The sequence below is a fragment of the Bubalus kerabau genome, chromosome 13 (assembly GCF_029407905.1).
Source record: "Bubalus kerabau isolate K-KA32 ecotype Philippines breed swamp buffalo chromosome 13, PCC_UOA_SB_1v2, whole genome shotgun sequence".
NCBI lineage: Eukaryota > Metazoa > Chordata > Mammalia > Artiodactyla > Bovidae > Bubalus > Bubalus kerabau.
In genome coordinates this window covers 32648850-32663137 of record NC_073636.1, presented here as the reverse complement: position 1 = coordinate 32663137, position 14288 = coordinate 32648850, and the positions used below count along the sequence as shown (strand labels likewise).

Here is a 14288-nt window from a genome sequence, read left to right as displayed (position 1 = left end):
AAAATTATCACTCAAAAAAAAAAATGCACTCAGCTCTTAATATACTACCCTGTTCTTTCAAAATAAACTTAAATCTTACTATTTTCCAGAATGTTCAATTAATTAAACAGAAATCACACTATCCAAATTACTGATCTATTTTCCTTATTGATGACTGAAGATCCAAATTTTTAAAACTTCTGAAGATTTGAACTTATTAGGCCAAACAGTTAATTTGCATACTTAAGCTCTATTATTCCTTCCATAGCTTTTTAACTAGGCACAATGAAACATTTGCTGTAAGGATGTTGAATTTCCTGAGTGCAGTCATACTGACTTACATCACAGGCTATGTCACCAGTGCATAAAAAAAAGCAAAAAATAATTTGAGTGTCTATTTCAGAAGCTTCTTATTAATGAAGGCAAATAAAAATTTATAGGGAGAAAGGGTGACGTCCATGCAAACAGCATGGATTTGGGAATTACAAAGATCAGTCTAAATCCATGCTTATAAATTTTCCAAGTCCCAGTTTCTACCTCGACACGAGGAGGATACTGAAACTTAGCTTATGGGTTTTCTACAAGTATAAAACTAAATCCAAGTCATATATACTAAGTCCCCTACATACAATCAAATTCCATTCTGAGAGTGCATTTGTCAAGTCCAATTTGTTTGTAAGTGCAATAAAGTTAGCCTAGGAACCCAACTAACACAGATGGCTATATAGTACTGTACTATAATAGGTTTATAACACTTTTCACACAAATAATACATAAAAAAAAATAAAGAAAATTTTAACATGACAGTACAGTACCTTGAAAAGTACAATAGTACAACAGCAGGCATCCAGCGGCACATTCACATCTTTGAAAGTTCGCCACTTGAGGGTTTGTATGTAGGGGACTTATTGTAAAGAGCTAACAGGGTGGCCCGTTCAAGGTACTGAAATAATACATTCCACATAAGCACTCAGTCTTGTTCTACCACTGAAGCACAGTCATATTTCTGTTCATAGTCACATTGAAAGTTTTATACCCCCGAGGACAGTTTTAAGTCCTCAGAAATACGTGAATCAGTGGTCACCATGGAATCTTTCTGACCATTAAGGATTTCATCACTATTTCATAAATACTTCAAATAGAGTGGCACCAAATAACCTAGGAGTTTTCTCTTCCTTTTTATCTTAGACCACTGCACACTAATGGGAACATTTTTTAAAGAAAAAAGAGAGTGAAATAAAATATAATAAAATTTTAATAGTACAATGAATTTACAGAAGTCTATTTGGAAAGGTACATGAAGGAATCACAGGTTTGGCCAAATGGATATGTGGGGTGAATGGAAGCCTGAAACGGAAGCCCTGCACATACCTGGCATATCTGAATTCCAGTGTGTGAACTGAACGCCTTCCTCGATGGTCCACTGAAAGGTGCCTTTGTGTTGTACATCGGAAAGTCCTATCCAAAAATATCTTTCAGGCCTCAATCCAACCAAACTAGTCAGAAAGGCTTGTTCATATCTTAAAAAAAAATTTAACTAAATTTTAGGAAAAAAGTGAATTTTTCTAATTATCCACATGAAAAACATCTCAATTGTATGCCTGTGCTATCATTTAGTTGGCAAATCAAACCTATTATGTCCTATTTACTTGTCATTTAAATTATGCAAATTTTCGCTAAGGAAATGTGATCTTATGAAGGAAAAGTATCATACAGTTGATAGAATAAAATCATTCAAATGTACCCAAACTATTTCTCTCTATTTCTCATCAGTCCCTCTGCTTATCCTGTTGCCTTTTAAAATACAATGTTTGAAAATCAATTCACTTTTCAAATATTTCAGATGCTCTACACAATTCTTGGTGAAGTAAGTGGAGAGGCTGCAACATTATTAAAGATAATACAATTAGAAAATCTGGGTTGATTTTCCCCTCAATTTCATTCCCATTTCTCAGCTCTGAAACAACAGAGAAAATTATCAAGAAATATAGAGAACTAGAGATTCAATCTCTAGAAAGAACTGGGAGCAAAATCACAAGCTCCAACATTTTTTCTCCCTCTGGATCTCATCTTTATATTTGGCGTCACCTGGTAATAACACACTGTGGTTAGTAAGGCAAACAAAATTTGTCTTAATTGATAAATGACAGTGATGCAGCAGCATACGCAAAAAAGTCTCTCTTTGGAGCAAAAGAAAAGTGATGTTCAAAATTTCCAGCAACAAGGGAATTGTAGATGCCTCTAGCACGAGCAGAGAGGAAATGGAGAGAAAACCACAATAACAGAACATTGGTTTGACCCTAGTCTGAATAATTTAATTCCCTAAACTGAACAAACCAAAAAAAAAAAAAATTAAAAATAAGAAACTCAATTTTTCTTAAATGCCTAAACACCAAATTGAACCAAAGAGTTAGTGAGTTCATGAACACAAATATCACAGAAAACACACACAAAAAAAGCAAACCTAAAATAGAAAATCTAGGGACATCCATGCTCCAGTAGACTCAAAGACCAACAAGATAGACCAGAATATGCTCCCAAGGTACTTAAAAATGTGTAGCTTACTTCCAGGTCATACGATAAAAATTATCTATGTTCTGATTTTCAGAGGCAAGCAATGTATCAGACATTTAATTATACATGAAGAAAGAATGTTGAAATATAAGTTTTTTTATAAAGACTATATAAATTCTATGAACTCTATGATGTCTTTCATTTTATCAAAGAATTTTAATATTAATAGCTTCTTCTAGATCTTATTGAGCCTGCTTTGAAAGGTCAAGAAATATAACTTACTGTATTAAAATTCAATAATTTTTACCCATTTACTCCAAATCAAATGGACAATATAAAAAATTAAATTTCTTTTAAGTTTCTTGAAAAAAGTAGGAGAAAAATAAATACCGAAATCTCAAAGAAGGATGGAACGCTAGAAGTTAAAGGTTACATAAAATTCTCTATCTCCACATCATTTTCTGGACCTGCTAGTCTAGTAAGCCTAGAAAATCTCTCTGCTCCCTCTCACCCCCACTGGACTGCCAAGGGAAGTTCCTGTCTACCTTTTTTTTATGTTGGAGGTGGTAGTAAAAATAGAATGTTTGATTTCTTGAGATGATAAATTTTCCTTACTTTCTCTGCTTTAAAAACTTTGAGATCTACTACATTAAAAAAGTTAGATATATAAACAACATTTACTGGAGTATTAGCAAACTGTTCTTGTTTTTTGGTACTAAAAGTAGCAAAATATTTTTTAGTGTTTGAAATGAAGAATCCAAATAAAAATATGATTTTTACTGCTTCTATATTTAAAAACCATACTTCAAGATTCAGTGTAATTTACTCAGAAATTTAGAGCATACTGATATACTCTTCTGAAAATGTTTCATTATTTGATATATATATATATATTTAAAATAGAATAGTTGCATACCTGTCTTCAACAGTTGTTAGGTAAGCCTTCTCACTTACACAGGTTTGGTTTGCTTCTGTAAATGTTGAAAGTGTGTGTCCAATCAAATAGCAGTAGAATCCATGCCTTTTCCAGCCCTATTAATATTATCAAGCAGAATATCATGCATATTTATTATATAATATTATTTTAATAATTTCTATATCTTGAAACACAAATTGATAAACAATAGAAGCATGTAAATAACACAAATATCAGTAACTTGATATGCAATGAAAACAATTTATGTGAATAAAGAAAATGAGAGTGCATTGTTCCTCATATGACGAATTATGATACAAAATGGGGGTGAGGGGAGTCATTCTTTCCATTCTGATGCAATTTTCAACAAAAACGATCTGTGAAATGTTTACCAGAGAAACTGAATGAAATGGGTAAGTTCTCAGTTTTAGAATAGGAAGCCACAGGAACTAATTTGCAGAATAACAAGCCTAGTTACCTACTGAAGACAGCAGTAGATGGTGAGTACAAAGCTGTGCCATCTGGTCAAAGGTTGCTACTGCTAAGTAACTTCAGTCATGTCCGACTCTGTGCGACCCTATAGATGGCAGCCCACCAGGCTCCCCCATCCCTGGGATTCTCCAGGCAAGAACACTGGAGTGGGTTGCCATTTCCTTCTCCAATGCAGGAAAGCGAAGAGTGAAAGTGAAGTCGCTCAGTTGTGTCCGACTCCTAGCGACCCCATGGACTGCAGCTCACCAGGCTCCCCCATCCATGGGATTTTCCAGGCAAGAGTACTGGAGTGGGGTGCCATCGCCTTCTCCAGGTCAAAGGTTAGTACTTATCAAACTCCTGGCATCATAAATTGACATGGTTCCTCTCCCACAATTCAAACACATAGAAATGCTAAATAAAAACATGGCAATAAACAGAAAGTCCATACTAGAATTTGAGAGAAAGAAGGAAAAATCTTCAGGGTCAAAAATAAGTACTAGAGAACGAAAAAGCTGGAATAGAAAATGTACAAGCTGAGATTGTAGTTGCCCAGTCATATTTTAGACCAAGATTAAGGTTCTGAAGTTTATGGATTAGGGTTTTACTGTTCATACAGATTAGGATATTGGGCCATCAGCTCACCTGAGGCAGGGAGATAGAACTGATTGTTGTTGTTTAGTTACTAAGTTATCTCTGATTCTTCTACGATCCTGTGGACTGCAGCCTGCCAGGCTCCTCTGTCCCTGGGATTTCCCAGGTAAGAATACTGGAATGGGTTGCCATTTCCTTCTCTGGGGGATCTTCCCAACCTAGGGATTAAACCCACATCTCCTGCATTGGCAGGCGGGTTCTTTACCACTGAGCCATCAGGGAAGCCCATAGAACTGAAGTCCTTGTGTAAAGATGATACCCACTCATGGTAGCCCCTCTGTGAAAGGAGAGCAAGAAAACACCACCCACAAAAACAGGAAATTAAGAGATCCTTGTCACTTGCTTGGGGATTTGGATGCAGAAAGAAGAAACTTCTGCTGAAAACAAATACCAAGTCTGTGCCACACAGCTGGGTGCCAGTCCCAACTTTACACTATCCACACTGCGTGAGACTCCATAGTCAAAACATAAAAAATAAAATACACAAAAGGAGAATCTTACAGGTGCTTTGAGAATTAAAATGCAAAATCACACAACAGAAATATTTCCACAACCCAGGTCATATAAGACTATGACATTTGAGGGTAGGAGGAGATGGGACGGTGAACTAATTCACAACCAAAAATTATAAACCATGTAAGAAAAATGTCTCCTTTAAGGGAGAGTCAACAGTTTAACATAGTAAAACCAAGTGGAAAAGAAGCATGTTATGGCGATTTAAGTGACAAAGGAAGAAAGATAATCAATGAGGAAAGATCAAAATACTATGAACAAAGAAAAACAGGATTTGACTACACAAAAAAAACCAGAATTTCTAGAAAAGAAAAATATGAAGTTAAAAACTCAATGGCCAGATAAAGCATAGAAAATGTGGTTTCAGAAGATTAGTAAGCTGACTGAATGTGGAAGAGAGATGAGACTATGAAAAGATGTTTAAAATCATATTGATAGAAAATATAGAAGATACAGAGGGCTTTCCCAATGACTCAGCATTAAAGAATATACCTGCAGTGCCAGAGACACAGGAGACGTGACTGAAGCAACTGAGCATGCACATCTGCTGAATGAGGTTGAAAAGCATCCTGAGAGAAGTTTGAGAAGCATTGAATAGAATGAATGACTGGTAATTTTCAAGAATGGAAAGATACAAATCTTCAAAATGAAGAGATACTCCACACCAAATGGAACCAATAAAACAAATCCAAATCTCAACACATTATACTTACAGAGACAATGAAAAAACTCTTAAAATCAATCAGAGAGAAAATACAGATTATCCACTTTTTTAAAATAAAAAAAGAAGAAGAATTAGTCTAACAGGAATTCCAATGGCAAAAATAAAGATCAGGAGAAAATGAAATAATATATATAGTGCTGTCGGAAAACAGCTGTCAATCTAGAATTCTAAAATGACTTACCTAAATTACTATGCAGAGGGAAGATGAATTCAAGACATTTTCAAACACAGACAGAGAGTTTTCCACTCCCAAATCCCAGTGAAAAGAACTTCTAAAACATTAACTTTGGCAAGAAAGTAAAGTCAAGAGGAGTAAGTGAGCTAGAAGTCTACACTGAGCAAAGAAGTCAATAAATGTCAGTAAATCCAGATCTAACTGCCTGGACAAATAGCAAAGATAACTAATTGGAAGTGGGAAGCTAAAGAATGGAATAGTAACAAGATCTGTAGTTTAGTTAACCATATTGTATCCATGCCAACCACCTGTTGTGATCATGTACTCTGGTTAGATAAGACGCTATCATTGGCAGAAGTCGAGTGGGGACTTCTCAGTACTCTTTTTTTTTTTAACTTCTCGTGAGTCTAACATTATTTCAAATTTTAAAAAACTCTGAATTATAAGTGGAATAATAACATTCATTTTGTTCAGGAGGCAGAGAAAGGGACTGGTTAACTTCAAGACAAGAATGCATGTTAAAATTATAAGATTAACCATTTTGAAAAAAAAGGAGTAAAAATGTAGAATTTCCAAAAGGGGGCTTCCCTCGTGGCTCAGATTGTAAAGAATCTGCCTGCAATGTGTGAGACCTGGATTTGATCCCTGGGTCGGGACTAGCCCCTGGAGAAGGGAATGGCTACCCACTCCAGTACTCTTCCCTGGAGAATTCCATGGACAGAGGAGCCTGGCAAGCTGCAGTCCTTGGAGTCTCAAAGAGTCTGACACAACTGGGCAACTTTCACTTTTTTCAGAGGAGGAAAAGGGGGAAAATATATTCATTAGAACCAATGTGAACCAATGTTATGCACAAAAAGAAAAAAAAGAAAGAAAGCAGAATGGTAAACAAAATAAAGCACATAATAATATGGTAGGAACAAATCCAAATAGATTGGTATGCAAAACAAATCTAAGCTCATGTCTTCACCAGTTAAAAGCCAGAGTTCCTCAAATTAGATTAAAATGAAAATGCAGATACTCATTTACAAGAGCCATTCTTAAACTACAGCTACATAGCATGATTAAAAGCAATCAGCTGGAAAACAGGATTCTGGGCAAACACCAAACAAAAGATAGCTTCTGTGGCAATATTATTTAAAATTGACTTTGTGGTAAAAAACATTATTATGAATGAAGAAAATAACTACATAATTAAAGAACTGATTCTCCAGAAAGATATAAATACATATCAAAGTATATAAGACAAAACTTGATAGAATCACAATAAGAATATTATATCAAACAGATGAAATATTAGTAATATAGAATATCTGGATAATATAATTGCTAAGTTTTATCAGTGCTCATTCAGTCATGTCTGACTCTTTGAGATCCCACGGTCTGTATGAGATCCCATCTATGTGTTCAAGCATAGATGGAATATTTAGAAAAACTGATTATGAACTAGATAATGAAGAAAATCTCAACAACTAACAACAAAAACTTTATATGAGCACAATGCAGTGGAATGAAAATCAATAGTACCTCCCAATTATTTAGAAACTAAAACACAAAACTCCCATTACTGCCACCAAAACTTCCACCACCATGAAAACACACATACACACCCCAGTTCACAGGTCAAAGAATCTTAATGGAAACAAAACATATTTAGAATTGAATCATAAAGAAATCCCACATAATACATGGTGTCTGGTCCATGGTTTCAATTCCACCTTTTACTTCTCATAAGCATTTGAAAAAAACATTCACTTTAATGTCACATCCATTCATTCCACTATCTAAAGCTTATGATGGTATGTTTTATAATTTTGGATTTCAAACTCATCTGTGGGATTCTCAATCAGCCTGGAGAAGGGGTCTTCTAAAGAGGATTTACACGTGCATCTATCAGACATCCAGGAATATTAGCAACTCAGGACTACTTCATGTTAATTTCTTAAATCAAGGTTTCCCACAGAGATAGCAATGAATTGCAAACTGAATCTCAGATCTTGATCATAGAAGGTCTGTAGTTTTGAACTCTCAAAAATACTCCCAAAACACCAAGTACCCAGGCTCAGACAAAAAAAAAAAAACACCAAACCTCTCTGTTATCTTCTTTTGCCAGCAAGTGAATTTTTTTCCTAGTCTTCCCAATGATTTGAGGAAACCACTGCCTAAAGCATGTGTTTTTAAAAACTTGCCAAATTAATATCTCTAAGTCTGTGCTTCCTCCCCTATCTAATTAGAAATGTAATATTTATCTTTTAGGGCTTCCTTGGTGGCTCAGTGGTAAAGAATCCGTCTGCCAATACAGGAGAGTTGGGTCCAATCCATGAATCAGGAAGATCCCTTGGAGAAGGAAATGGCAACCCACTCCAGTATTCTTGCCTGGGAAATCCCATGGACAGAGGAACTTGGTGGGCTACAGTCCATGAGATCACAAAAGAATCAGACATGGCTTGGCAACTAAACAACAAAATTTATCTTTTAAGACTATTGAAAGCAAAATAACCACACTCAACAAACAATTGGCTGATACTTTCTTCCTTTTCTTATTACCAACCTAATGATTAAATTGGATTTTTATCAGTGATTGTAGACAGTTAATAGAAAAAATATATATAAAAAAATTTTGATTGCATAGAAGTAATAAAATTTACTTTCTCGGTGGCTCAGACAGTAAAGATCTGCCCGCAATGTGGGAGACCCAGGTTCGATCCCTGAGTCAGGAAGATCCCCTGGAGAAGGGAATGGCAACCCACTCCAGTATTCTTGCCTGGAAAATTCCATGGACAGAGGAATCTGGCAGGCTACAGTCAATGGCATCACAAAGAGTCGGACATGACTGGGCTACTTTCACTTCACTTCACTTTAATAAAATTTAAGGATTGGTTTATTAATTACAGAAAGTTACAATAATACACAATCTCCTGTATACACTTAAGTAAAGAATACCTAAGTGTACTGGTAGTGAAACCAGCAGTGAAAGTGTAAGAACTTGGCAGGAGACTTGGGTTCTTAACTTCCCTCTGTGTGACTTGAAAAAGTTATCACTTCTCTGGCCGAAATTTCCAGAATGCAAAATTTAAATGGGGGTTTTCAATAGTCACTAAGATACTTTTTCTATCTCTCACATTCTGTAATTTTCTGTGTCTGCTCTATTTTTCTTTATGGTTTAATGGTATAGTACTCAATTATGTTTCATGAATTCTGGTGTTTGTTATAAGATAATTTGATCATAACGTGACACTCTTGGACAGAAAATCAGTTGCTACTTTATTTTTATCCAAGAGAAGTGAGAAAGGAAAAAAGAGGAAGATGGGCAACTCAGCAATCAAACAGGAAAATGATAACCATACACCCTGTGTTTTTGTAGCTTCTTTGCATTTTCAGAAACTGTTTCACAGAAATAATCTACTTTAACCTCAAAGAAAGATAAGACTTGCTAGGAGGTATCACTAACCATGGTGCACGTGAGATTAAAGCACAATAGGATTGCATGGCTTGACTTGGTTTAGCTGAATTACTACTAGCTACTACCAGCTGGAATGTAGACCTCCTGCCTTCTAGATCCTCAGAGATTTACAGAGATGAATCCCCACCAGAAACAAGGTCACCAGAAATATTAAAAATGGAAAAAATGACTAAGGATAATTTGCTGGCTACAACTTAAGGTTATCCACTAGAGATGTCCTTGACAATGCACTGGGTCAAAGATTAGCAATATCTTGAAGCTGAAGCATTTGGCTACTATGACAATTAAGTACTTCAACAGACAAAAATAAGCTAAGTCTATCACATCGACTTTGCTGATCTGAAACCAGGGGGTGCGTTCTATACTCACTTTCTGGCAGCCTGCTTCCACTTCCACTACTCCTGGAGTTTGGGCTTGTGATTTCATCTTACAGATGTAACCAAGAGGCCGTTCGCATGCCCGATCTGCCCAGTACCCATCCTGCAGAAAGCAAGGGGGAAAAAAATCTTAATGATTATCAGTTGTTTGACCTTGATGCTATTTTCTTATAATTGTGCCTCTGAAAAGGGAAACAAAGATTCGAGAGAAAAAGGCATCTATGAAGAGGAAAAGTAAGTGGATATTTTACCAGGAAACTGCAAATTTGACTTCGGCTACAAAGATGTAGCCAAATCAAGATTGCTGGGAGAAATATCAATAACCTCAAATATGCAGATGACAACCACCCTTATGGCAGAAAGCAAAGAAGAATTAAAGCCTCCTGATGAAAGTGAAAGAGGAGAGTGAAAAAGTTGGCTTAAAACTCAACATTCAGAAAACTAAGATCATGGCATTTCATCCCATCACTTTATGGCAAATAGATGGGGAAACAATGGAAACAGTGACAGACTTTACTTTTTTGGGCTCCAAAAGCATTGCAGATGGTGACTGAAGCCAGGAAATTAAAAGACGCTTGTTCCTTGGAAGAAAAGTTATGACCAACCTAGACAGCATATTAAAAAGCAGAGATATCACTTTGCCAACAAAGGTCCATCTAGTCAAAGCTATGGTTTTCCCAGTAGTCATGTATGGATGTGAGAGCTGGACTATAAAGAGAGCTGAGCACCAAAGAATTGATGCTTGTGAACTGTGGTATTGGAGAAGACTCTCGAGAGTCCCTTGGACAGCAGGGAGATCCAACCAGTCCATCTTAAAGGGAATATTCATTGAAAGGACTGATGCTGAGGTGAAACTCCAATACTTTGGCCACCTGATGCCAAGAACTGACCCATTTGAAAAGACCCTAATGCTGGGAAAGATTGAAAGCGGGAGGAGAAGGGGACAACAGAGGATGAGATGGTTGGATGGCATCACTGACTCAGTGAACATGAGTTTGAGTAAACTCCGGGAGTTGGTGATGGACAGGGAAGCCTGGCGTGCTGCAGTCCCTGGGGTCACAAAGAGTCGGACACAACTGAGCAACTGAACTGAACTGACAAAGATGTAGGAAGAAACTGTAGCTACAGTTTGTTTTTATATCTTCACTGTCAGGTCACAATGGAGAGAGACCTAGATAGAAATTAAAAATGCTCATAAGCCCTTAAGTGATGGTTCAACAGAAGATTTGCACACAGCCTCCTCATCCATCCCTACCAGCAGCTGTTTTCAAGTTAAGTGAGTACATGTATTTATTTATTTATTTTTAGCCAAACCATGTAGTATGCAGGATCTTATTTCCCTGACCAGGGATTGAACCCAAGCTCCCTTGCAGTGAAAACCTGGAGTCTTAACTGCTGGGCCACCAGGGAAGTCCCAGAGTACACATAAAGCCATACAGAAAGAACACTCCCATGCAACACACCCAACCTGAAAACAGTATCCTTCCCTCCCTTCTTCCTATTTCTATTGATGAGGGTCCTCTATGAACTTAAGGTGGCATCTTTCATTCTGCTTCAAATTCTACCTTTTCTATCTTCCCTAGAGATTTCACATTAAATGAGTGCTCATCCCCTTCCCTCAACTGCTAAACACCTTGAAAAGTGGTTTTCTGTACTCTTTGACTTAATCCTCACATCTCATTCAGTCTCAGCCACTACAATCTGGTACTCAGCTCTTCAGCCAGCATAATATTTGCGAACTGCAGATTTGGTTTGGCTGCTCCTGGGCTAATGCATGTTTTCTCATTGCCAGTACTTTTCCTACCCACCTCTCCACCTCTCACTCCATGCTTTCAGCCATACTGTCTTTCGAGTTCTCAACAAGAACAAAGCTCTCTGGTTTCCTCTTCCCAGGACACTCTTCTGCCTATTCTTTCAATAATTAATACATATTCTTTCCTTAAGCTTTCCATTTTTCACTGTGAAACGAACCACAATGACAAAAACTGTAGCTAATACTTATTGAACACCAAGTTTGGGCCAGGGACAGTGCACATTATATGTGTTAACCCATTTAATCTTTATACCCACCATGTGAGCTGGGTACAATTATACTCATTTTACAAACAAGGAAATGTTTTGCATTAAAACCCAGCCTCTTAACCACCATGTTCATTAACAAAAAATAACTTGATGATATACTTTATAGCTAAACTGCCTGATTTCCAACATGGAAGCCATGGTTTCATAGTTGACACTTCTGTGTAACCTAAAATAAAAGTTGCTCTCCAAGCACAGACTCAAGGTTGTAGGACCCAGGGTAGATCTAACCAGGTCTACATCCACTCGGAGCAACCAGCTGAAAGTAGAACCAAAGTTCTGAAACTTGTTTAATCAAGCCATATAATCATATGGCACAATTTAGAACCAAACACAAACAATATGAGCATTCGTATTGGTTAATTTCATCTTTGAAATGACAGTTTATCTGCTGCTTTTCTGGTCTTCTTGAAAATGAGTTGGCCAAGATACTCAAGAGACTGAATCTGAATTCTAGTTCAACTTTGATCTATGTCAACTCATTAGGATAGAAACAATGGAAACAATGATATATAATAAGTGGGGCAAAAGGAAAATTTTCCTGTGGCTTTTGCTAGATATCAGTAATTAAAAATGTCTTACTTTGCCTTTCATCACTGCACAGTCTTCCTGCCGGTTGTTTTCATGACTTGGTTCTCCACGAAGCCATTTGGTAAAAGTTACAGGGGTGCCATCACTCCATTCAAAGTACATTTGAATCTTGATGTCGTTTAAGCCAATCCATAACTCATCACTTGGCTCTAAACAGGAAGAAAAGCACAGAAGCAATTTACACAAAGTTTTCTTTCCAAAGATCAAAAGGTTATCAGGAAAGGAAGGCCCCTTCTTTATCAACAACTCTCTTGCCATTACAACCATCATAATATACCATCCACTTGCACGTTAAATGGATCTACCTCTGTAGCCTGAGATGTCAACGACATTTTGTGTTGTCAGTTTTAGTTTAAAATATGTAATGTATGGGGAGGGAGGAGGGAGGGGGGTTCAGGATGGGAACACGTGTATACCTGTGGTGGATTCATGTTGATGTATGGCAAAATCAATACAATATTGTAAAGTAATTAACCTCCAATTAAAATAAATAAATGTATTTATTAAAAAATATGTAATGTATTCTTCACGTTGTGAAGGTGACTGTACTTTTTTTGTGCGACTGCAGATTTAATCTCCTGTGAGTTGTTAAAATGAAACTGAAGTAGATCTATCATTACCCTCTATTTTGTGAAACTGTTTATTTTGTTATAAATAATTTACTATAACCAATCAAACTCATGGTGCTGGAAATATGTAGTTTATTTATACATAAATCTATTTGACTAGTATTAAATCTTAGTGTAATGAAGGTTTTAAAATAAAAACTTTAAAAACCACTTCTATTTTACGAACAAGGTTGTTATCAAGAAAATTCTAGGTGTTTCTGTTAAAGTTTAATCACTGTAATAGAAGTTAAGATGATCCATACAGTAAGAAGATATATCAACTGAATAAATGGACTCTCTTGGCATTTAGCACTTATTAGTCTATAAATATAAATGAATCCATCATCACTGTCACCACAAAATACCAGAAAAACCCAAACAAACAAAAGTTAAAATAAAAACTACCAGGTATAGATATAAAAGGTAATCATTCTGTTCTGAAATTCTATGAAAAGCATCATTGATTTTATCAGGAACTATAATTCTAAAAGCTCTAAATAGCATATGCATAAATGGGATAAAATTGAAGGCCTGCAATCTCACAGCTAAAATCATACACATTTCCACATTTTTAAAAATTGGAGGCATACACAATTCAACATGTGTTTAAGTTACCTCCCTGGAATTCCATCATGGATGCGTGATCTATGTTCTTTAAACAGTTAAATAAAATTAATTGTCAACAGATTGTAAAGATGTTGTATTAATAGTAGAAAGTGAGAAATATGCCACATCTTATAGGAATTTCCCTAAATGGTGTAGTCTCTTCCTCCTAAAAGCTGTCACTCAGCTTTGCTTTTGGAGAAGTCCCTGGCTGGCCCAGTGTCAGCCCCAGCAGATGTTTCCAGCACCATGAAGCATGAATGGCTTTGCCAAGATGATCCCTTTTCCTTTCACTTAATTTGGCAGATCATGATCTGTGAGCAGCAAATATAGGCTCCAAAATGACCTCATGTAACTCCTCAAGGTTTTTAGGTTCAAGATCAATGGAAACCTAAACTCTCAAGTCCCACAATTATAACAGAGTGATGAGGGTCCAATAAACATTTTTCTCACTAAACTGTTCTTCCATCTAGCTTTTGTGGTTCATACGCACAAACTTGATCCTATAAAAATATTTAAGATGTGAGCATAAAGTTGTTAGACAAAGTTTTTTGTAAATCTGTTAAGTAAACTGTCTTAATGGAGTCAAAATTTATATATGTAGGTTCCAACTTATCTACTGTA

General features: G+C 36.3%; 1 protein-coding gene across 2 annotated transcripts in view; it reads right to left on the bottom strand.

The window, feature by feature from the left end:
- The window catches only part of MRC1 (mannose receptor C-type 1), a 112157-nt gene that overhangs the window by 53299 nt on the left and 44570 nt on the right, over positions 1 to 14288 (bottom strand). For both annotated transcript variants that reach the window (XM_055543938.1, XM_055543937.1), the window contains exons 8-11: positions 12445 to 12602; positions 9776 to 9886; positions 3410 to 3525; positions 1351 to 1499 (exon numbers count right to left, since the gene is read on the bottom strand). In XM_055543938.1, coding sequence (XP_055399913.1) covers positions 1351 to 1499; positions 3410 to 3525; positions 9776 to 9886; positions 12445 to 12602 — 534 coding nt within the window. The remainder of the gene's footprint in view (positions 1 to 1350; positions 1500 to 3409; positions 3526 to 9775; positions 9887 to 12444; positions 12603 to 14288) is intronic.